The sequence below is a fragment of the Callospermophilus lateralis genome, chromosome X, assembly GCF_048772815.1.
Source record: "Callospermophilus lateralis isolate mCalLat2 chromosome X, mCalLat2.hap1, whole genome shotgun sequence".
NCBI classification, from domain to species: domain Eukaryota; kingdom Metazoa; phylum Chordata; class Mammalia; order Rodentia; family Sciuridae; genus Callospermophilus; species Callospermophilus lateralis.
This window is the reverse complement of record NC_135325.1, coordinates 23,374,645-23,400,025: the sequence shown is the minus strand read 5'-3', so window position 1 is coordinate 23,400,025 and position 25,381 is coordinate 23,374,645. Positions and strand designations below refer to the sequence as shown.

The 25,381-nt window shown below is 32.3% G+C and overlaps 1 protein-coding gene across 1 annotated transcript in view; it reads right to left on the bottom strand.

Annotated features, from left to right (window-relative positions):
* Positions 1-25,381, bottom strand: part of Cfap47 (cilia and flagella associated protein 47) — a 421,187-nt gene that overhangs the window by 104,131 nt on the left and 291,675 nt on the right. The window contains exons 50-52 of the mRNA XM_077107522.1: positions 13,270-13,398; positions 10,381-10,478; positions 139-314 (exon numbers count right to left, since the gene is read on the bottom strand). Of these exons, the coding sequence (XP_076963637.1) occupies positions 139-314; positions 10,381-10,478; positions 13,270-13,398 (403 nt within the window). The remainder of the gene's footprint in view (positions 1-138; positions 315-10,380; positions 10,479-13,269; positions 13,399-25,381) is intronic.

Sequence of the window (25,381 nt, the reverse complement as noted above, 5' to 3'; positions counted from 1 at the left end):
ACACTGAAGTAAACAAAAGCTCACTCCAAATTAGCACCTTCTAATCAGGAAATAGTATTAAAGCATGCAAAGAAAGAATTTTAAAAGCTTATTTTCAAAGGGTCAATAATAAACAATATCAGCATATTCATGTCATACCTTTCTTCTTTATAGCCTGTTGTTGCTGGAGAATACCAGACAATATAGTTAACACGCTCTAATGGATTCAGTGTGAGTTCCTGGAGTCCACTAAGGGCATCGTTTGTTAATTTCACATCTATGTGGATAATTTTTTCTTTTGGATTAGAGATAGGTATTTCAATGCAAACAGTCTCCTAGAAATGCAAAACAATCAGCTTTAAGTGTCAGCATAGTTATTGTTCTATGAAAGCAAATGTAAAGAAAACTATTATAGGAGTCCATTTGTTATATTTTATTCTTGATCCACAATTGAATATATCTTATTCATTTTTAATTTCTTGTACATCTTTCTTTATTAATCTTGGTAAACAGTAGGATTATTATTTTTAACAGCAAACAGTACAAAGAGATCCATGTGGCTAAATGGTAAGACAACTATTTATAAAACTATATTTAAAATATTTTTCTACCAGTATTATTACTACTATGATGTCGATTTTTCAGTGTTTCCTTTGGCAGTAACTTGATTATGTTAGAGTTCACTCATATTCTAGGCAATCTCACATATTTTGTAAAACTATTATCAGACTTAGATTAGGATGTTTCCAAGGATCAAATTCACAAAAACCTAAAGGAAGGAAATTTGGGTAGAAACTTTTCCTAGGGCTTAAGATAGAAAACTAAAATGAAACATTTTGGCCTAAACATTTGTCCTGGACTGCTACTCAGATATTTTTCAGTGAAGATCATTTTCGGTTCAGGAAAAATGCTACAGATCTTTCACAGCAGGAAAAATACTAGAATCTAAGCCCCTGATTTTCAACCTGTTTAATCATAACCCAGAATAATTCAATTTTCAGTACAATCCTGTGTATCTACACATATCACAAATGTTTTACAAAATAATCCCTGTTCTTACCATATGTGATGCTCTCTGATACTTTGTTTTATTACATTCTAATTCTTAAAAAAATAAGGCTAGATTTGACAGACTCACATTTTGAGACCTATGCATTAGATATTTAGACCCTGGTCTAAGGAGGAATAAAATACTGGGGTATAGAACTGTCTAAGTCTTATCACATATAAGCCTTGAACAGAAAATAAAGCAAAACCACTGCAAAGCTACGATTTTCTCTGTTATCTACAACCCATCTAACAGGAGCAAGCCCTCATGTTACAAAGAGGATATAACATTCTAATGTTGTTTGGATCTAAAGAGTAGGAACAGGGAATGACAACTATGAGGCACTTATATTATAATTTCTCCTTAGCATCCTTGCCACATCCATGACAAATATCACTAACTGACCACTTCATTCTTATTCAGTAGGTCTAGACAACATCCTCAAAATCCTTTAGAGAGAAGCTTTCAGACAGTAATCACTGAATGCTTAGAACTGTGGGTACTATAATCTCTTGAGAAGCTCTGAAATTAAATTCTCTGGAGTCTCAAAAACAGCAATAGACTCATCAGAAACAAATGTTTCATTATAATCAAAAGTTAGTTTTAAGTTCCTATAAATCCAATATATTTCTAATAATGGTTGAAAATGCTTTAAACTTGAGTATAATAATATTTTGAATTTTCATAAGGCTCGAATATCATTTTCTTCCAAGCTGAAACAGATAAAAGTCACATAAATGACACTTTAAAAAAGTGGTATTATATGAATAATTTGTATTGTAGATATCCACCTGACAAACCATTGTGAAAAAACTTAGACAAGATTAATTTTTAACTATAAATATTTCTTAATGTTATAAAATTAGATATTTTTAAAATATTTGATGTGATTAATAACTTAAGGAAGGAAATTTTTCATTGTTATTTTATGAGGTGAACAAAATTTATGTTTATTTTTTGAACACTTTGCTTTGTTATTTATATAATTTCATAAATGCATAATCATCCTAATAAACAATAAAACATAAAAATAATTGCATCTGAAAAACTGGTTAAGTGTTGTTTAAAGTGGCTTGCCATATCCTCAATTCAATTTTATAATAAATAACTCTTTCTCAATGAGAAGTACAGAGTCAGGTGAATTTATGTGAACACTTTATTAAAAAATTTGAAATATTTCGCTATTATCTGTCTTGCCAATGGCATATTCCTCTACTTTGATGAGTAGGCTTCTAAGGTTAATTTATGTTTGGAATTAAAAAACATATTTCAGTTTTGACTGATTTGTTTTGAAACTCAAGTAAAATAGTAATGACTGTACATGGGGACTTCTAAAGCTGTCTTTCATCTTCACATGGGTTCTTTTAGGTTCAATAGAGAGTGTTCCTTTATAAGGTATCCAATATTTTTCTCTTGCTTGTACTTTAGGAACATTTTAGCCAACATAATTGCTGTTTTAAAAATTGCTTCCATTTCTCAAGTTCCTTTATTAAATGACTAAAATATGCATATTTAATCCTGTGGAATAGAAATCAATATTTTAAAACAGAAAGAACATTCACAAGATGTTGGAATTTAGAATGATGAAAAATTCAAATACATAATAATGAAATACTATTTTAAAATATGTGTGAACAGGTATATTGAATTTTGCATTATAAACCTTTTCTGAGGAAATATGAATGCATGTGTATATTTAAAAACAAATGTAAGATATTTTCAGCATTTAAATTTTATTTACATATATATTATTTTCTTACAATATAAGAAACATTTTGAGAAGTTTAGAAACATAATTTATGTCAGTTTATTTCCCTTTCTGCATCTTCTAGTGGCTAAACTGCATATGGACTAAAATCTCTCATTTTGCTCTTTGAGTCACTAGGAGATTTGGCACCAAGGACAACCTGATCACAAGTCATCTCCTCACATATTTTTTGTTCAAAATCCAGTCTCACAAGGCTCTTTTCTTCTCCCTGCTAGGTCCCTTCCTACCAAGCTCATTTTGTATTTGTGCATTTACTATTCTCTCTTCCCAGGTACACTGCCCCAGTCTTCAAGCCACCCTCAATGTCACCTCAGGCTATTTTTGTTCATAGAAATATCACCATATAGATTTATCTCATTCATTTCTTGTAACAGTAATGGGTACACTGAATGGTGGTGTGAAACCTGACAAGTTTCTTCCATGACTACTCTCAAAGTTAACAAAGGATCTGTGGATTTCTTCACCCCCTGTTGTTTTCTCAGGAATGTTTGCTAGTGTGAAAAGGTTTCATTTTGAGGTATTTTTAAAAACCCAAATTCAATCATTACTTTCATCTCTTACCCTATTGAATGTTTTTCCTGATCTTTCTTCTCTGGCACACCATTCTAATCCTCAAGACTATCTAGTAATTTTTCAGATCATTTGTGGGAAGAAGGTATATATGACCTGCTATTTTCAAGCCTTTTATTCTCACTTTCTATCCTGCAATCATCATTCTAATATGGCTGCTTCACATTACAGGATGTATATTGGATGAGAGGCAAAAGAACAGAGGCCATTCATTTTTGCTGTTTGATCCTCTCCAATTGACTTGGTAGGTTCCTCTTCTCTTTTATTTGGAATTTCTCTGTGGACACTTTCTCCTGGGGTTTCCCACACTAATAGAATGTATCATTAGGCTAGATCCTTTCACAAAAGCCCAGGCCCAGCCACCTTCCATGGATTCAAATAAACTTTGATCCATGAGGTTTTATCTTATGGGAGTGGAAGTGCATTTTCCTTTTATTCTAACAACTGTTCTTCCCTTTGTGGTCCTTTCTGTTTACAGGAAATCTCCAAAAAGTCAAGCAACATTAAATTTTTAGCATCTTCTTTCTGAAAAATACTCCCACTGTTGTGTTCTGACCATCACATATATTTTCCAGAAATGGGTAACAGTCTAAAAGATTTCTCACCTCCCTTGATATGCCAGAAACATCATCTTTCCACTAAATTTCTGTGCTCCCCCTTCATAGAATGAAGATAACACTGGGCAGCAACTGTCCAACGAGAGATTAGATGTCCCAAACCCTCTTGCACTCTGCTATACCTGTGTTACTACTTTTCTTCAATGGTATGTGAACGGAAGTGAAGTGTCACCTATAGACCAAGACAATTAAAAACCTAGTGGAAATTCTCTTCTCTCAGTTTTCTTCCTCCAACTATATGTAGGAATCTCTGAGTTCCTAAAGAATGAAAGAATCACAAGATGGAAGAAGCTTGGCTCCCTGAATCACAACATGGAGGATGCTACCAACCAATCAGGAATATATATGAGATTCTTAAATTATTAAATCTTTTATTATATCAAACTATTGAAAACCTGGGGTTTATTTGTTATAAAAATACTCTAATGTTCCCTAATGACTCTTAGATAAAATGTAGCCATGCTTTTCAGAACATGGAAAAAGAATTACATATGATTCTCAGGTTAGTGACTTTATTTGAAAATCCAAATGACAGAAAAACTTCCTATGAAATATCTCATTTTGGTTATTTTGTTTGTTTTCTAACTCCATTAGAATGTTTTCTAACTCCCATAAATGGGGACCTTGCTTGTATTATTCATTACTACTCCCGACCATGTAAACAGTGCCAAAAATAGAGACACTTAATAAATATTCGTTAAAAAACAAAATGTGTAACTTATGAAAAGATTTTGTATTTGTATATAATCAATTATTAATATGTCTGATATTCTGGATAATCACAACTTTTAACAAAATAATAAATCATCATGTTTAAACATGACTTGGGGAATTTGAAAATCTCAAATTAATTCAGGTTGCCTTCTTACTTTATCACCTTATTATTTTATCACTTGGTTAACTTTGTCACTTGGTTGCCAGTTCATACCTTCTCCAAGAAGAAACATTTAATTCACTGAGTGTTTGCACTGAAAACTTCATCACTTCCTGCTGGGTTCAAGTAAATAAAGATCATGTTTTTGGCCATAAAATCTTAATTGAGTCAATGTCAATTCAAAATGTACCAGCAGGAAATATTTTTCACTATTTCCTCTCTCAGAAGATAATCATGAGTTCATTATAAAAGGATTATTTCTGAGGTATAAAACACACAATAATATTAATTCAAGGAAAGTATATTATTGAGGAAATCTTCAATTTTAATTTTATTCAATTTGAAAACATTACCAAGTCAATAAACAAACTGAACTAAAGGGCATTTTGAAAGTATCATGTAATTCAGAGGAAGTGATAACTATAATCTGTCTCAATAATTTTCCAAATTGAAAAGTCAGTTGTAGTAGTAGTTCAGAATTCAGGAATCAGGGAAGCAGCTGTAAATAGAAATGTCATTGTCATTCCTCTGCTACTCCCATCTGCACGTTACTTTATGCAGAAAAGTCATGCCTCATGTCTTACCCCTTTTCCCCCAAACCACCACTGACCTGTAGCATGAAGAATATAAAAGTGTTATCAAGGTTAGCTATTAATATCAGCTAGAGTAAATGTACACTGAGGATGTGACTGTGAAAAAGTCAGAAACTACTAGAAGAATCTTTGGGTTTATTCATTTGTATTCAGATATATCCTATATCCTCAGGGAAAAACCATGAGAAGCTGCAATGAATAGTAATATATGTAATTTCAGGGGACAGAGCCCTAGGAAGTGTATTACTAGTTAACTATTTAAGAAAAGAGTCTCTGTGTGTGTGTGTTTGTATATTTATGTGTTTATGTGTGTGTATGTATGTATGTGTGTGTGCATGCATGCAGGTGCATGAATGCCATTTGGAATAGTATTTGTCACAAGTTAAGAAAACAGTGCTCAGGTACAGTTCAAATGCCTTAAAGAACCAGTGTGCAGTAATTCTAAATAAAATAAGTGGGTATTTTCAATTTTCTCCCTTCCTTCCTTCTTTTTCTTTCCTTCCTTCTTTCTTCAAGCATTTGTATTTGCATAAATAAATACAGTGTTATATTTAGTCACTTCCTCTGCTGAATTTATGGAAGAAGGCAGAGGCAGGAATTGTTTATGGCGACAAATTATATCCAAAATTTATTCACCTTTAACTTTGGAATGTTTTTCTGAACTTGTATTGAAAATATGGTGTTTCAGATAGTTGTGATGTTGATTTTAACTAATTAATGTACTCCTGACTTGAACACTTATATGAAAAGGTATTGGAAGTGGTGATCTTCTTATGTGAACTCTTCCTTTCCATCCTCTGAACACTTTTTACTCAGAGATATAGAGATATCTCACAATAGTCATAACTTCCCCTTTCAAAATTTCCAGTCTTTGAAAAGCCTTCTTTATTGATTATGCAAAATTAGTACTTGTCAACAAAATCATCGATTCAGTAGTTTACCTTACAAGCTAGTGTTAGGTTTTCCTCATAAAGAATAATAGTATAATGGTTTGTTGTATTAACCCAGGTCAATCCCCAAACCCCCTCCCTCTCCACCTAATGCCTAATGCTAAAACCTTCTAAACTCATTGTACAATGAACAGGGTTGCTACAGCCTGAATGCAAGGGGAGGAAAGTTCCTCTTTTGTTTTCTAAAATAAACTTTTGTTGATATATTTTAAATTTTATTATATATTGATTCTAATGTTATGAGATAAACCATCATTTTTGAAGGATGCATGCCTAGCCAGGTTTATAATCAATAAAGAGGAAATTAAATTTTTTCCAGTTAGTGGGAAAGACAGAATATACAACTTTATTCAAGACTTAAACTACCTCCTGAAGACACAACCCATTCCAGCTCTTTCAGAGACATTTTAAGTGGCTTTTGGGAAGCTTTGGGGATACTCTTCTGATCATCTTTGGGATCACAAGAAATTTGATGGGAAAAAAAAAATCCTTGAGATTCAATGACTAGTAAGTAAAACTTATATTGTTGATGTTAAGACATGATGGTAAGGACCAAATGCCCTTCATCTTGGATACTGAAGTGATGGTGTCCCTGCTAGTTCCCTCTTGAGTCTACTATAACCATAGGAAGAAGGAAGCAAAAACCCTTGTCATAACTGAAAAGGAGCTGAATCTGACTGAGTTTACTGGAGAGTAGAGACAAAGTCTGATGGTGGCTCTCACTGCCTTTGGAAGAGTTAGCAGTTGAATTCCTACTCCAATGTCATGTGCAAGTCACCCTGGTTAACATAGTATCTAATCAGAACAGCAATATAAGTAATTATAAAGAAGGAGTATCAAAATGATTCATTGTGGCCATGTAGATAGTCTATAAATACAGGCCAACATTCTTGCTGTAAAGCAGAAAAAAATCTCTTGAAGAGTCTCTGTGTTGAAATTCTATTCAGTTATTGCTGGAAGAAAAATTAGTGTATCCAAATTAGTAAAGGAATCAGTCTTCAGAGCACATTGTTTGGCCAGCACAGGTAACTTTGATGTAAAACTAAAAAGAATGGGCAAGATAGGAAGGAAGGAGGGAAAAAGAGAGGATGGAAGGGTGTGAGGAGAGGAGGGAGAGAAGGAGGAATGGGAGAGAAAGAGAGAAATTGATTAAAAGCATCCTTCTCCTTTGCAAGACTTGATTTGGAGAGCAGAACACCCCCTGGCCTCTCTGTGAGATACTTCAGTGAAGTGCAGATAGTTTAATTCTAGGTCATGTCCTTGACTCCATTGTCAGTTTAAATAAAAGTGGATAATTACTGCTGTTTTTTAAATCCATAGACATTATGCAAGGCCAATTAAGAATTCATTAATAAGTAAATAATTCAGGAAATACTCTATCAGTTTAAGCAGTGATTAAAGCCATATATTAGCTCTATAACTTTAGGGAAAAAAAGCATTATATCTTTGTGAGCCAACCAATGTTTTAAAATTGATAAATAAGAGTATAAGCAGCATAACAGAGGTAATAGTTTATACAAATTTGAATCTTTGCAGAATTTTTTGGAATATGGTTGTATACAATATTTACTTAAAATAATCTTCCATGCTTGTATCTATACATTTTTCATATTTAGTCCAAATTGGGTTAAATTTTAGTGTACTTGTAAAAGTACTAAGAAAATATATTTTTTAAGAAATGCACAAAGATTTTATTTGATGGCATTACTTAAAAGAAAATATATCATCTCTATCAAATAAATCTTCACATCTGAAAGTTAAGGAGGGAGTAAGTTTCTGTGATTAGAAAGGAAAACTTAATGACTTAGCAACACATCACTTTCATTGGGATCCTAGGTGAGTAGAGTTAGTTGAGAGACTTCCCCCATTCCCACCAACCTCAGTTGAAAGTGAACATTTAATTAAAACAGCAAACATGACTACATAGTCACAAAGAGAGTAATCTAGCAGCTACATCACTTAGGAAAGTAATATATTCATGAAAGGGTAATGCAAATTTTAATTGCAAAAAAGAAAACATTGGAAATGTTTCATTAAAAGAGACAAGTGGTGGCTTCTTTTCACTTTTTGCTCAGTCTTCTTACATAGACACATGAAGTACCCTGTGGTTTGTACATTTCTCAACATGCATGGCAATCTTCACTATTCAAAGTTGAAAGTTATAGAAACCTCAATTTATTATTTTTAATTTTTAATTTATATACGACAGCAGAATGCATTACAATTCTTATTACACATATAGAACACAATTTTTCATATCTTTGGTTGTATACACAGTATATTCACGCCAATTCATGCTTGTATACCTGTACTTTGTATAATAATGATCATCACATTCCACCATCATTAATAACCCTATGCCCCCTCCCTTCCCCACCAACCCCTCTGCCCTATCTAGAGTTCATCCATTCCTCCCATGCTCCCGCTCCCTATCCCACTATGAATCAGCCTCCTTATATCAAAGAAAACATTCAGCATTTGGTTTTTTGGGATTGGCTAACTAAACCTCAATTTCTATAAGTATTTTCTCAAAGGGATAATAACCCTTTTGGAGAGAAGAACACATTATGCTTCATTTAATGAGAAGATGTAACAGATATGTATAAGTGATTTTTAGAATTACATCTGTTTGCTAGTTTATCTTATACATTCCAAGTCATCTCTATCCCTATTTTAAACACATAGTCAATAAGGAAGTCAATATCCTCTCTTCTGAGGTACTATCTCATGTTTCCAATTTCTTCAGGGCCCATTTAAAATTTTTTCATTTATGTTCTGATAAAGAGATGCATTTTAATTCAGTAATCACTTTCCATAGCAAGAGGCTGTGTAGCTAAATTCATGTCATTTAAAAATATACTTTAAGAAAGATTTTATGCTACAGAAATAGGTCAAAGAAAGAGGGCATTTCATTGAGTAAAATGATCCTACCATCATCATATTAAATTATTTTCTTCTTAGAAGATAATACTTTTGCAAGCCTTAATTGAGTGCATTTCAATATTTTAACCATTCATTTTTCTATGCCTCAATGGAGATTTAATCAGAAATCAGGTGGGCAAATGCTCAATGTATAGACTTAAGAGTATTTTAAACATTTATTTTCTGTATATTGGAGCCAAAGTCAATTCTATGAAGAAATCTATCTGCATATTTGAAAGTAAAAATAATATTTATTTCATTATGATCAAATGTTCAAATATAAACAATAAGGCAATTACATCTAATTAAAACATTATCAATATCAGTTAACTTTGTCCTTATGATTTATTTAAAATCCAGATACTTATAAGTAGTTTTAGAATTACCTCTGTTAGTTTGTGTGATATATTCAACTCATCTCTATTCCCATTTTAAACTTATAGTGAATGAGGACGTGAATGTCCTCTTTTCTGAGATACTATTCATTTTACCCAGAAATCAGGTGGGCAAATGATCAACATATTCATTTAAAATATTTTAAAGTATTTTTATGTATTTGATATTTGACTCTACTAAATAAATTTGGGCACAGATTTAGTAATAATTCATGTTAGAAAAATCTATTCTCAGTCATAGTCACACCAAATCTATGCCAGTTGCTCCAAATATTTCAGTGAAAAGCCTACTGTAGAAACCAGGAATAATCAATAATAAAGGAGTGTAGAAAGCACAATCTGCTTTTACCATATATGTGAGAACAAGCATGTAGGCTAAGGTTAAGTTTGTTCTGGTAACTCTTGACACATGTAGGTAGAATGTTAATTAGAGTGGTCATTATAAGATGTCATATAACTAAAAGATGTTTTCCAAAAACATTTAAGGTGCATCATACTGGATTTATTTTTTATAATTGCTATGATTAAATGACTTACCTCAATATACTCATTTGATAAAGATGTTTTTAGGGGCTAGAAATTTAATATACAACAAAAATTTAATATACAACAAAAGATCTGTTAGCCAAATGACAGAATTTATGAACATTTGATGGGTTCTTACCAGAGCAATACACTGCATTTCAATGGTGCTTAGAGGTGGTCCAGGAGAGCTATGGATCTCAAGGTGATACCAGATTCTTAAATTGCTAAAATTATCATCTGAAAACAAAACAAAACAAAACAAAAACTTAAGAAAAAAACAGTGCTTCTTAATATAGACTTTAGAATCCTGTATTTAACATACAATTTTAAGAATCAAGAATAGACATAATTAAATTCTTTTTAGTGGATTCTTTGTCAAGAGAGCTGAGGGCAGAATAAGAAGTCACTCTCATCACAGTTTGTGAGCAATAAGGGAATCCCTATCCTGCATGGCAATGAGACTATCTTATCAAATCTCCCGGTCCTATGTCTGTCCCAGTAACTAACTCACTAAGTTTTCCACTGAAACACACTTAAGAATGCTTTACTCTTAAATCAAGAACTAGTCTTCTAAAGAAATAAACTTTTATTCTAATTGTCCAAACATTCATAGGTTTGAAAATAGAATTGTCTAAAGAATGCATTAAAATTTTCAAGGGTACATTTTCAGTATCGTAAGAATTTAGACTGAGAAGAAAGTCATGTATGTGAAATTTCAGGTTTCTTGGGAGCATGAGAAAGGGTGCTAGCAATTCAGCTCAAGGAAAGCCAGAAACGGGTTTGCACCAAGTAATGAGACAATGATTTTTACATCTAGGTTCCTGATGGTTTTTAGAAAAAGCAGGCAATTCTACCACTGCTGTTGTCCAAAGCTATGCCCTTCACCCTGAAACTAGAGCTCTGCTCCACCACTAAGTTCCTGCATAGCGGGATCTTATACATGGATCAAATTCATTCTTTCTCTCCATTTTTCTCCCTCATCTTTTCAGCTTCTCATTTTGATACTGTTTGTCTTCCAGTGTTGAGCTAACTCATCATGTTTTAAGATGTCCTTTAGTTATAGTAAATCATATGCATATTCACATTATCATTGTCATGATTCAAAAATTTCAAAAACTGTTAGGTTAGATTCTTTTACTGAGGTAAGTTAATAACCTCTTTGGGCTTCACTTTCCTCATCTATGAAGTAAGGGACCCATACTAGTAGCATTCACAGTATTTCCGTTTTCTGAAAATCTTCTCCAGAAGTATATTACTTTCCATTGTACTGCATTATGTTGTATTTGTATGGCATCGTGTGACACAGAATGTCATTGAATGACATATTATACTGAATTGCATGATGGTATTTTACTGCACTATACTGTTCTGTACCATCTTTATTGTACTACATTTTATTATATTACATCCCATTCTAATACTTTATTTATTTAAAAAAAATAACACTTAAAATTGATAGATTTGAGCTGGTGCATGCCTATAGTCCCAGTGGCTCGGGAGGCTGAGGCAGGAGGATTGCAAGTTCCAGGACAGCCTTAATAACTTAGCAAGGCCCTAAGCAACTTAGCAAGATCTTGTCTCAAAAAAGAAAGATAAAAGTGTTAGGAATGAGGTTCAGTGGTTGAGAGCCTCTGGGTTCATCATCAGTACAAAAAAAGAAAAACAAATGATGAATCTGGGAAGCATTCAGAGCAATGAGCTAAAAGGAGTAGTAGAAGAGCTCTAGGTAAGTTCTGATTCCAAATACCTGTGAAAAGTTAAGGGTAAACTTACCTACATGTTCTGAACCTGTGCTTATTTATTTTGCAGATACCAGTTCATTTCCTTATAACCATCAATGTGCACAGAATAAGGTCACCACATTTATACTGATGTGAGATTATGAAGGAAAATTCTGCTCACATTTGTATGAACTGTTCCTTCAATTTCAGGAAGGTACTTTTGTGACATTTAAATGTAACTCCCCCTACCCTCAATAAAAAAATCCCAAAGTTTTAAAAATAAAAACTATTTCCTCTTCTAGGTAGCTCACAATCATTTTTCTCTGAGTTTTTCCAATGCTTTAACTCACACTGAACTCACAGAGAAGAGAAACAGTATTTACAAGTAAGGAGATTATTATTTTTTTGGCTCTCTGTAAATACAACGAACAGCAGAATTACTTGAGATTAGAAGACCAGGGTTCAAACCCCAATCTCAACTTGACCACCATTATCTTACGATCTATTTGGCAAACTATCTCAACAGTCTATCCATCTGTGGAATGGGTACTATATTAGTCAAGGCTATCCAGAAGAACAGAACCAAAGAGATAGGGGTGTTTGAGAGATGAGCAGGATGGGGGTGGGGTGGGAGGGAAATTCTATTCTTTCTATTTCTCTTAAGAACTCTGGCTAATACAAATTCATTCAATAAAAATGTCTTCTTAGGTATACTTCTTTGTCTCCTCAACTTGGCTTTTAGTGAACACCTCTTTCTAATAACCTCTTAAGTCACTGCTACTAACCAAAGAACAACTCATTTTCCAGGAAACCTATCCTGACTACTCCAATTCTCCATTATCACATTTTCCTTTGGACTTATTAAAAAAATATGATGTTTAACAATGTTCTAACAAAGCTTTATAATATAGGAAGGTAAAACAATAGCATTTACTTTCTGTGGTATGAGAATGATCACCATGATCTTCTATTAAAATAAAACCACATCACATTGTTAAAGTAACACAACTCATTAATATTTTATCACAAACTTTCTGTTTTAGTAACAGAAAAATATGCAATGCTTTTCATTTATGGTAGGCAGCTTCAAGCTGAAGTATTAGAATCTTTTGATAGTAATAGTAGTAAAAATCCAGAAAGTAGGCTATATAAAGTTAATCCTGAACTAATACAATAAAATTCTTATAGACATATGCAACACAAATTTGTATATGTTTATGTATGTGAAGTATATATTTTATTTAAAAGTGAATAATGATGAAGGTTTGTGCAGACTAATCATGAAACTCTCATCATAATTAATTTACCTGAGTCTTCCTCAAGAAAAATGGGAGATAGTTCTGATGGTGACTTTTGAATGGAGAATTCTTGATCTGTATCTGACTCTTCCTGAGACTCAACATCATCTCTGCTTTTAACAGAAAATGAAATTATACCTATAATACAAGATGTAAGATGTCAGATTAACCAGGAAATAGTTTTTAAAACTGACAGGTTAGTCCCAAATATTAAAGTAACTTTGGCTTGAAACATAAATATAAAGTCAAACATAAATTCTAGATGGTGGTATCAGAATTAAACCTCACAGAGGTATAGAACAATTTAATGGAAAATTCAAGAAAATATTTTCAAAATCTCCATTAAAATGGTAATTTTTCAACAGCTTTTCTGCAAAATTAAGAACAAGGGGTAAATAACAGAACTGTATTAGCTTTCAGAAAACTTATTGATCCTGGGTTACTCTTTAGACATATTTACTTCTTAAGAAATGTTTAATGCTCAGGGCTGGGGTTGTGGCTCAGTGCCTAGCATGTGTGAGGCCCTGGGTTTGATTCTCAGCACTATATTTAAATAAATGAATAAAATAAAGATCCATCAACATCTAAACAATTTTTTAAATGTTTAATGCTCTATTTATTGTCTCATTTAAAACTCTTAATTTTGTTTTATATATCATAATTCTCCAGGTACAAATTTTCCTATGAACATTTAATATGTAAAATACTAAATATTGTGTGATTAAGGTTGTTAATGTCAAAAACTGTCACTATCTGGAATTTTTTTTAAATTAAAATTTACTTTTATAAGATTGGTATTCATTTTTAAAAGTAGGGATAATATACTTACAGAAATAATTCATAAGTTGGCCTTGATCTTTCCGTATGAACTTAATATAAACAAGGCTTTGTACATAAACCATGTGTTCCTAGCCATGAATCATAATCAAATAGCTTAGATCAATGTTTACCAATATTGTGTAATTGAATTATGGTAGCCTCCATATTTTATTTGTTGTAAAGACAATTAAAACTGAAATTAAAAATCCATATTATCTTAGTTTTAATTTGAGAGTGAACACCCTTCTGGGTAAAAAAGATTTTGAAGGAATTATATATAATACATACACACACACACACACACACACGAGTCATATCCCCAGCCCGTGTGTGTTTGTCTAATGTATGTGTGTGTGTGTGTGTGTCTGTATAGGCTAGGGATTTGGCTCGGTGGTTAAGCACCCTTGGGTTCAATCACTAGTACAAAAAAAGGAATTGAAAATAGACATTCTCTATTCTTACTCATTTCAGTCCATTATAAACTCAGCATATTTTTCTTTCCTCCAATTCATTTCTCAAAGTTTTATTACACTTTTATTTTCTTTTAACAAATAGAAATTGGGCAATCATTGGTAAAAACAATTCTAGAGCCTTGTATGATTATCAAAAGACCATATTTTATAGAATAGAATGAGAAATTAAATTTGGTATTTGTCTCAATGAATAGAAATAAGTGAAGAGAACTATGTAAGCAATTATGGGTCTATTCTGTAGTTTAAGTTTTAATTGAAAGGACATTTTTAAACCATGCCTAGTAGAATTATGCCACTAATTTACACTTTTTTCTAATGTAAAACCTTTTCCTTGGAAATGTCATTTTAAATTTAATTTTATTTCTAAACAATTACCTTTTTAAGTTTAACTTTATTTTTAGTTATTAATTAACTGTTGTGGAACAAATAAGCAGTTGCATTATTAGGGACTTATTACAAAGCATACCATTAGGCTTAACAACTTATTCTCAACAATGAATCTTTGAACAAAACACAGTAAATAATAAATTTGCACAGAATATGAGTTTCTAAAATATGATAATTTTTTTCACAATATATGTACATGTGATTATTTTGTTCCCTATATTGCAGTATTCAGGCTAAGGTCAACTGATACAAAAAGAAACAAACATGAATTAAACACCTGATTCTTATTGTTTGAATTTGTCAGAGTGATAGAAAAATTATTAGACTGTTTTGGAAAAGATATAAACATAATAAATAATGGTAGTGTGTCAAAGCAACTCTACATTAAGATACAGCATTTTTGACTTAATAGAAATGTTCAGTTTGTCTAAAGAGTATGAGAAAAAAAATCTAATAATAGAAATCATAGCCATTAAGTTTCTAAAGCACAATGTTTTCTTTTAAAAAATTGTTTTTCCCCTTTATAAACCCTTTATGTAGTTGATTTAAAAAAAAACTGTTTCTTTCAACAACCAGTAAGACAAACATTTCCTAGAATACAAGTTTTTTTTTTTTTTTTTAATTGGGGATGGCTTTTCTCTAATTTCATATTAGTTTGTGAAAAACCCAGACTTAAGTCCCCTCATAGTTACCCTGCCCTCTCCCCTGGCTTCATGCCTCATCACTCCCTATTTTTATAGAGAAGGGCTCTGGAGGAACATTCTTGTATAACTGAGATTTATCAATTTGTGAATTTCTCAGAGCTTATTAGTTCAATCAAGAAGTTTTTTTTCTTTCATATGTGTTTGCTCTGTGCATACACAAGATCAAATGAACTTAAATAATTATTGCTTCTCTAATCTCATACTATCTAATATAATCTAAGTAGGAAGGCTAAGATGGCCTCAGGAATATTTGTGAAACCTCCTTTTTTTTTTCTTTTTCTTTTTGAGAGGGATCTTCTTAAGTTGTTCCAAGCTAAACTCAAATTCCTGGGTTCAAGTGATCCTCCTGCCTCAGTCCTAAGTACTAGCACTATAGGTGTGTATCATTGTGCCTAGATCTCCCTTGATTTTTTCTCATTTTATTTTAAGCTTATTTTAAACTTATTTTCTTCATTAGGGGACCAAAGAAAGAAAGAAAGAAAAAGGGAATGTGAGAAAAACAAAATTAGGGGTGATAAACAGAGCCTGAAGCAAAATATTCAAGCAGTGATGGTCCAGTTGGCTATGAAAACTCTAATTCTTCCTGGTTTATATAAGAAAAAAATAAAAGGATAAATTTAAGCAAAAAATAAAAACTTCTTTTCAATAGACACTGTGAAGAAAATTAAAAGGAAAGCAACAGAACAAATTTTTTGAAAACATGTCTCTGATAAAAAAAAAAAAACGTGTATCCAGACTATACATGTATATATAAGCATATTTGTTCTTATTGTGTTTTTCTTTATTGTGCTTTGCAGACATTGCATTTCTGAAAAATTGAAGGTTTGTGGAAACCTTGCTTGGAGCAAATCTACCACAGCCATTTTTTCCCACAGCTCAGATGATTGCTAGCATTTTTCCATAAAGTATTTTTTAATTAAAGTATGTACACTGTTTTTTAGACATAATAATATTGTACAATAGACTACAGTATAGTGTAAACATAACTTGTATATGCACTGAGAAAGCAAAAAAATTCATGTCACTTGCTTTATTGCAATAATATGCTTTAGTGTGGTGACCTAGAACTGAATCTGCAATATATATTTTAAAACTCTCGAAGTTTACCTAGGCACAGTGGCACACTCCTGTAATGCCAATGGCTTGGGAAGATGAGGTAGGAGTTTTGAAATTTTGAAGACAGCCTCAGCAACTAATTAAGATCCTGTCTCAAAATTTAAAAAAAAAATAGGGCTAGGGATGTGGCTACGTGGTAAACATCCCTGGGTTGAATAGCCAGTACCAAAAACAAATAACAAACAAAAATCTGTGAAAATTTAATAACAAGAAAATAAACAACCCAATAGAGGTGGAAGGTAAAAGGGAAAGGATTTGAAAAGACATTTCAGTAAGGAAAATATATGGTGACAGATAAGGACATAAAAAAATGTTCAATATCATTATTCATTAAAGAAATGCAAAATAAGAGCATAGTGTAATACCATTATACACAAATTTAAAGGGCTAAAATTAAAATAACTAACCCTCCTAAATATGCTCATGGTTATAAAGAAACTAAAACACTAACCTACTGCTGGTGGAGATGGAAAAAAGAAGTAACCTCTTTGGGAAACTGACAGTTCCTTTACACATTATACACTCAGTTACCAGGTGATCTGGCCATTTCATTCATAAGTAGCATATGCCAGAAGAATAAAAGCATACGTCCAAAAAAAGACTTACACATGAATGTGCATAGCAAATTATTTTTTAATTATTATTTTTTTTTGTGTGTGTGTGTGTGGTGCTGGGAATGGAATCAGGGCCTTGCATATGCTAGTCAAGAGCTCTACCCCTGAGCTATATCCTCAACCGACAGCTTTATTTTTAATTAAAATAGGAAAACCTCACAAATGTTCATCAATAAACAAATGTTGATATATCTTCCATAGAATACTGTTCAGCATTAAAAGGAATAAACTATTAATAAACCATGTGGATGGATCTCAAAATAATCACTTTGTACAAATACAGCAGCCATAAAGGATGCAAACTTTATGATTCATTTTTATGTAATGTTATAAAATATGTGTAAACGGATAGGTAACATAATTGGTTGCCTATAGTTAGGGTAGCTTGAGGTATGAGAGATGAAGTGGGACAAAAGGACCAAAAATGAGCACAAGGAAAGTTTTTGGAGCGATAGGTATATTTATTATCTCAATTGTGTTAAAGGCTTCATAGGTATATATGTATGTTAAATATTTTCAAAATGTATACTTTAAATAAGTGTGATTTATTGTCAGTTATACAACAATAAACCTGTTAAAAATTATCCTGCCAGTTTCAGACATTATACCTGCCACTCCCTGGCCAGCATTGCTCATAAGTAAAACAACAGAAATTATGAGTCATCCCAAATCAGAAGTACAAATAAGATGCTCAAGTGAGCTAGTTCAAAATAAAGTAAAGAAAAAGGGGAGGGGGTCCATCAAAGTAGAAGAAAGATCACTGTAATAGAGGAAGGGGACTGGAGGGGAGGGAGGAGTAACAGGGTAAGGGAAGAACAGTGGAATGAATCTGACCTCACTTTCCTATGTACATATATGAATATACCCACAGTGAATCTCACCATCCTGTACATCCACAAGACAGTAATTAAAATCAATCAATCAATAAGTAAATAGCAGAATGTTCAGTAGACAGGGAATGGGGAAGGGAATGGGGAAGGGAGGAGGAAAAAGAGAAGAAAATACTGGGGACTGAATTAGAGCAAATTATATTCCATTCTTTTATAATTATGTCAAAATGAACCCTAATGTTATATATAACTAAAAAAGAACCAATTAGAAAAAAGGCATAAATCTTTATTGCAGATTTATTTTCATTGCAAACTTTAGACATTGTGATTCACTGAAATCATTTTTCTACTGTCAAATATGTACCTTTTCTTCATGCTGGTATTTTTTCAATAGTAATGTAGCCTTTGTACTGAGACAAATTTTCATTGTTATTTTTAGAAAGATTTTTTGCTAAGAAAAAATTAAACATATTTACATATTTTTCATTTTATTTCGTATTTTCTTTAAGGAGTGCTTTCTCAATCATTAATAGAGTTGTTTCTGGGAGGGACTTTCATATCTGGTCAATGTCATAATATTATTTTGTATTTTTACTTGGAATAAATTAATTTTATGATGCTAATTCTTTAAAAGTTTATTTTTTTCATTTTCAGTTATTTTTGAAGCTAAAACCTTTGTAATATTGTTACTAAAGTGTCTAGTTTTTTGAAATGCAAAGCTTTATGTATTAACTTGCTGATGTGGTTTACAATAGTGTGACAATGATGAAAATGGTTGGTTATGTAAAGTGATTGGAAAATGTAATGGATAATTGGGTAATAAAATGACAGAATGAGCAGAAAAAAAAAAAAGACATGTGGGGCTGGGGATGTGGCTCAAGTAGTAGCGTGCTCACCTGGCATGTGTGGGGCGCTGGGTTCGATCCTCAGTACCACACAAAAATAAAATAAAGATGTTGTGTCTACCAAAAACTAAAAAATAAATATTTAAATCTCTCTCTCTCTCTCTCTCTAAGAAAAAAGACATGCAAGTGGAATTCACAGTCACTTATGGGAGGTCTTCCTATGTCATGTGCAAGATAGTTAATGAAGTATGATTAATGGTGCCACCATATCTAGATACCAAGAAGAACTTTAATCTATGAATGTATCATATCTCCCTCCCTCCCTCTCCCACCCCACCTCTTTCTCTCCCTCTCTAATTTCTATTAATCAATATTTCCTTAGTTTCATAAAGACTGATTCACTAGTGTCAAGGGTAAATGTTTGGTTATTTGTTTGGATTCACTACACTATGATTTTGACTTTCTAATTCTTCATGTAAAAACCTTTATTTTATTATTGTTTTCATTCAGATGTAAACTTATTTAATAAATTATGAGTCAGAAAGGAATTTTAGCATAACAAGGCATCTTTAAATTTTTTATCCCTGGAATAACAAACAAAGGTGATTGATCACTCTTCACAAAATTGCGAAAGTGGTCAAGAACAGAGGTTTGCCAGTATTTGTAAACCATTTTGAAGAATTTTGATGTTCAAAAAGTATTTAAAAGCCACTATCAGGTGTCTCTCCTTCTGGAGACAGCCTACATTCTCCCTTGAATGCATATTCTTTGTTTTACCCCCAAAGACATCTCTCTCTTGAGATTGTCATCATTCTCTCTCGAAAATGTATCTACACTCTGAAATAAATCTCTGTCTATGCCTTTGGGGAAAAAACTACTATCTTTTAATATTTCAGAATTTCTGAGTGATCTTCTAATTATAATAATTCTAGTAAGTTTGGGTTAATTACTCACATATTAGGAAAATATCTTTGAAGGGTGTTTTAAATTAGAAAAGTTTCTAAAAATATTTTCTAGAAACAGTATGAATAAATATTTTATAATAAACCCCTGTATCTGAGATTCTTATGTCTTCTCTGAGAAAAACCATTGACCTACTAGATCACATTTCACTTGACTATAAATAACTGTAAAACCAACTAAAATTCTTTTGATTAGCCAAGAAAAAAACCACACACACACATACACACACACACACACACACATACAGAATGAGAGCCAGAGAGTGAGAATGAACATGTATTAGAGAAAAAAATAATATTTCTAAAAAAAATGCTAAGTGTGACTTAGTAGTTCAGCGTTCAAATATAAAGACTTTAATTAGAATATCCTGGGTGAATTCATCAGCCACTGGATCGTTCTTCTTAAAACAACGTGAATTTATACTCAATAGAGCATCTACCGTCTGCCTTACACTCCCAGGGAGAACTATGCCTCCAATACATAATTGAGAATTACAAGTGAGCTCTGTGTCAATTTAACATGGGCCTCATGGTAAACACTGAAGTTACAGGAGTGTATTTCCTTCATCCTGACAAAGTGTATGCCCTTGCCAAATTTAAGCCGCACTTCAAGGTCTAAATCTTCCTTGATGGTGGTTCTTATACTCTATTGCACTCCTATTTTTGCATTACTGATCATGCTTTTTAATATTTTAGAAACAATTTCTGAAATACATTACTTCTGTCATTCAATATTGACTATATACCTGCTGCTATGTGGCCTAGAGGCTGATTCTGGCCTGGCTGTGTAAAGGCAGAGAAAGCCATATGAGATATCACTCACTGAACTATTAACGTGAATAAATCTATCTCTAGCCAATCATTTAAATTGGAGTTGGGGCTAGAATTAGTACATATCTTGTTTCAAGGTATGTGGGTCTGGAAGAAAAGATCTAGTGCTCAAAAATCCTTGAGAGTATTATCTTGCAGGTGGCTAAAATCATCATGAAACATAGCTCAAGCTGTTTGGGAAAGCAGAGACGATAAAAGCAGAGGAGAATCCAAAGATCCATGAGAGGATCCAAGCAAAACTAATCTATTCTCTCTGCAGTGCCTCAAGGCCCTGCTTTTATAAAACATTCCTTTCATCTAAAAGAGCATGGAACACTTTTTTTGCAACCAACACTTGTTTTCACAGAGCAATGGCACCTGACTAGTTTGTATACTTCTACAGTTTGTATGCTTCCAAGCTGGTAATGGGAATAAGCCAACAAGATCCCAACTCAGTTTTGGCCAGGTGTTTTAATTGTACTCTTCCTGGCTTTTCCATTGATAAAAGTAAAGATAGAGTAGGGACCACAGCTCCAAATTCCCCATATTACTATATCCTGTTAAGATATTTTCAAAACAGGAATACATAGTCATCTGGCATTTTAGCCATTTGCCTGCCAAATTAGGAAGGGAATACTAAGGAGAAAAAAAAAGACAAAAAAGCAAAGATCTATGTTTTATAATATCTTACGATTTTTTGTGGTGTTATATTTACTTAGTTTCTTTCATCATTAAAGAGAGACAATACAGTAGAGTGATACAAAGCAAATATTCTGGAACCAAACTTTACAGGTTCAAATCCACATCTGCCATTGACAAGTGATATTACTGTCAACAAGTGAAGTTTTTTCCCACCTCTGTTTCCTCTTAAGTAAAACAAGATAAATAATAGTACCTATATCAAACACTGTTTGAAGATTAGAGAAGTATATGTACTGTTAGTAGTCATTATTAATAAAGAAAATATGTTTTGTTCAATAGTTAGTAAAATACATAAAAAATTAAACTGGTAATAATTAGAATTCTAATAAACTTTAAAGAGTATGCACAGCTTTTCTAAATATATATATAAGTGATAGATTTTACATTTGTATCATGCATCTCTAAAGCCAGATAGATTCTTTCATAGCTTTCTTCTAGGACCTGCTATATTAAAAGAATAGAGGTAAATTTATATTAACACAGTGTTCATGTGCAAATGGTGCTTCTATACATTTTTTTGCAATGTCAGAAAAGACTCTTTTTTCAAATGGGAGGGGTAGATGAGTGGAGATGGAAGATAGTATATTTAATATGAATAATAGAGATTAACAAATCATCTACTAGATGGACACTTTTCATATATTCCTATTTAATGCCCATATCCATCTTGAAAGGTTAAATATTACCCATAATTTAAAATTATATTTTAAATTTATATTATAAATTTTAAATTTATATTATATTTTAAAATTATTGCCATTCAGTGAGGTTAAGTGAATTACACAGAGTCACATAACATGAGAAAGACATATGGGTGTTGAAGTCATGTTTGTCAAATCATATAAAATAATGAGAGGAGCTAATATTTGTCTATTAATTTCTTTGCATTCTGATTTAGGGACTCTGCTATATTAACAACCACTGATAGAACAACAGCTGGTGATTTGAAGAGTATGCATATTGTCATTCCATGAATGAAAAAATTGAGGCTCTGGGGTTTGAATAACCTAGTGGTGTGTCCAGAAATTGAAAGTGGGAGTAGGAAGGGGATTTTAAGTCTGTTCTTCATGTAACATTAAATTATAAAAAACAATCATATTGATGATGGCCTTTGATTTAAAAAGTTGCAATTATTTGAGAAAATACTAGATATTCCTAAAATAGATAAACTCAAAAAAATGAGATTTTATGTAAAGCAATCCTCAATTGTTATAGTAGTATTCTTTGAAGTTCTGATATAGTTAGACATTATTTAAATAGCAAAAAATCAAAGGATGGATCACTTAGGATATAAAAAGTAACTTGGTTTGTAGTTTAGAAGAAAGGCAAATCTCAAAGAGCTCTTTTTATAAAGGAAATTATTTCTTGATATTTTACAAAGAAATATGTAAAATTATTTTATAAAAGTGGAAATGAAATAAGGCTTTTATGATTATATTTAGTGTTAAACTTTTTTCTTAAACTAATTCTATTGGTTTTGAAATCTTAAGATACAAGCTAAATCTAAAATACATACATAATATTAATTTTATCCTGAAAAATTTTAAAGGGAAATATTATGAAAACATTGAAAATAAAATTTTTGATGTATGAATATACTCTTTTGAAACAAAATAACAGTTAAACAAGAAATAGTAATGCACAAGTTATGCATTTTTGCCATTGTAACATAGTGGATGACTTGAACACACTGCCCAAGCTTTAAATGAAAATGTTAATGACACTACTTTTGCTCAGCATCACATTCTGAAAATACATGACAAGTAGCATACTTCAAACATAAATATGGTGGAATTAGATGGACATCAGTACTCTAGGTACATGTATGATTGCATGAATTTTGTATCTCTATACCGTGTACAACCAGAGAATTGAAATGTTGCACTCCATTTGTGTATGATGAATTGAAATGCATTCTGCTGTCAATGTACAACTAAGTAGGACAAATAAAAAAATTAAAAAAAGAAATCATATTTGGAACTGAATTTATCATCTTAAAGCTGGTCACTGGTAAAACATGTCTTTGAAATAAATATTGAGAATAGCAGAATGCCAATAAGAATAACTACTTCTATCCTGTTTAAATGTGGGCTTAATATAAGAAAAACTTTGCCTGGCATGGTGGCACACATCTGTACTCCCAGCGGCTTGAGAGGCTGAGGCAGGAGGATTGCAAGTTCAAAGCCAGCCTCTGCAACTTAGCAAGACCTTGCCTCACAGTAAAAAATAAAAAGGGCTGGGGATGTGGTTCAATGGGTAAGAGACTCTGTGTTCAATCACAGGTACCACAAAAAGAGAAATTTACTGGTACACATTAAACATTTTGTTTTGACATTAAGCAGAAGGTCACTGAAAAGAAATTTTAAGATTGACTAAAAGCTTTTTTGCAATTGTTTAGATGAGGCTTTTTTTTTTTTTTTTGGATGAGGCTTTCTTGTGCCGGCATCATAACAGATCTCATTCCAGTGTGCTAACTCATAAATTGGAAATTTTTATTAATGAATCGTGGCTATAATTTATACTTGTGCTGAAATAAATGAACATAATCACTTTTCAGCAAGTAAAAAAAGCTCTTTTGGGTATGACTGAGCCAAATATAAAGTGATTGCTAATACTATCAAAATTGATAATTGTTATCTACTTTTTGGAGTTGCCAGGTTACTAAAGATCATGAACAGTAGGAGAGAATTTCCCATTACTGTATCAAGAATGTTTAGGCCAAGGTTAATACATGCCATTAGTATCCCCACTGATATCCCCCGTTATAACTCTTTTTGGCTGTGAAGATTCACTGTCATGGGAACCGGCCTTAATAACACACCAGTCATTAATGGACAGAAGTTAGAGGATAAATGCCCCAATTTACTTGCCATTCAATGTGATGATTCTATCTGGAGGTCTCAGGTAAGGTCTCCCAGTTTTCAGAAATAATCTAGTATATACCTTACTTTTTATTAGCTTTATCCTTCAGCATCTTACTTTTCCATTCTCTCAGAATGCTTCCTTTGATCATCTCTTAGATAAAGTACTTGCAATTAAACTCTTATTTTAGGATCTGTCTTTCAAAGTGGGGTCACAAGCTAATATTAAGAACTGATTACTTGGCATACTGTCAAAGAACTGTAACTGATCTTCCAGATTTAACTACCCTGTCTCTCTCCTCCCATTTGCTTTATTTATTATCTCCAGACTTTTCCTTATAAGCACTCAGTCGACTCATGCCTTGTGCTTCCTCAGACATTTTCAATAGCTCCCACTGCAATAGGTAAAACAAAACTCTTCCCAAAAAAGTCTACCTGTATTTCTATCTGTATGTCACTCTGCATTCCAATCAAATACACATAAACTTCAGCACAAGCATTTTAAACTTTTTTCTGCCTTCTGATCATCATGTGAGTTGCTTCCCTCCACCACACTCTTCCGCCATGATGTTCTGCCTCACCTCAAATCCTAAGGAAGGAAGCCAGCTGTCTATGGATTGAGACCTCTGAACTGTGAGCCCCCAAATAAACTTTTCCTCCTCTCCAAAAAACAAAATTAAAGAATTTTTCTTTGTTTTTTCAATAAGGTTGTTTTCTCTGCAGGAATGTCCTCCTCACCCATATTAGCTGATAAATCTCAGATCATCATTCAAGGTCCCAATCAAACCAATATCCCCTATGAAATTCTCTAAAATTTTGGTATGTCATAGTATACTCTAATTGAGATGATTCATGTATATCCATTCCTACAATTAGTTATAAATTCCTGGGAGGTTGGAGCTATATCATATCCATCTTTGTATTTAGTGGTAACATTTAAAATAATTAGAAAATTTATGTTCCAGTTCTGACCAATCTAAAAGGATGCCTGATTAAGG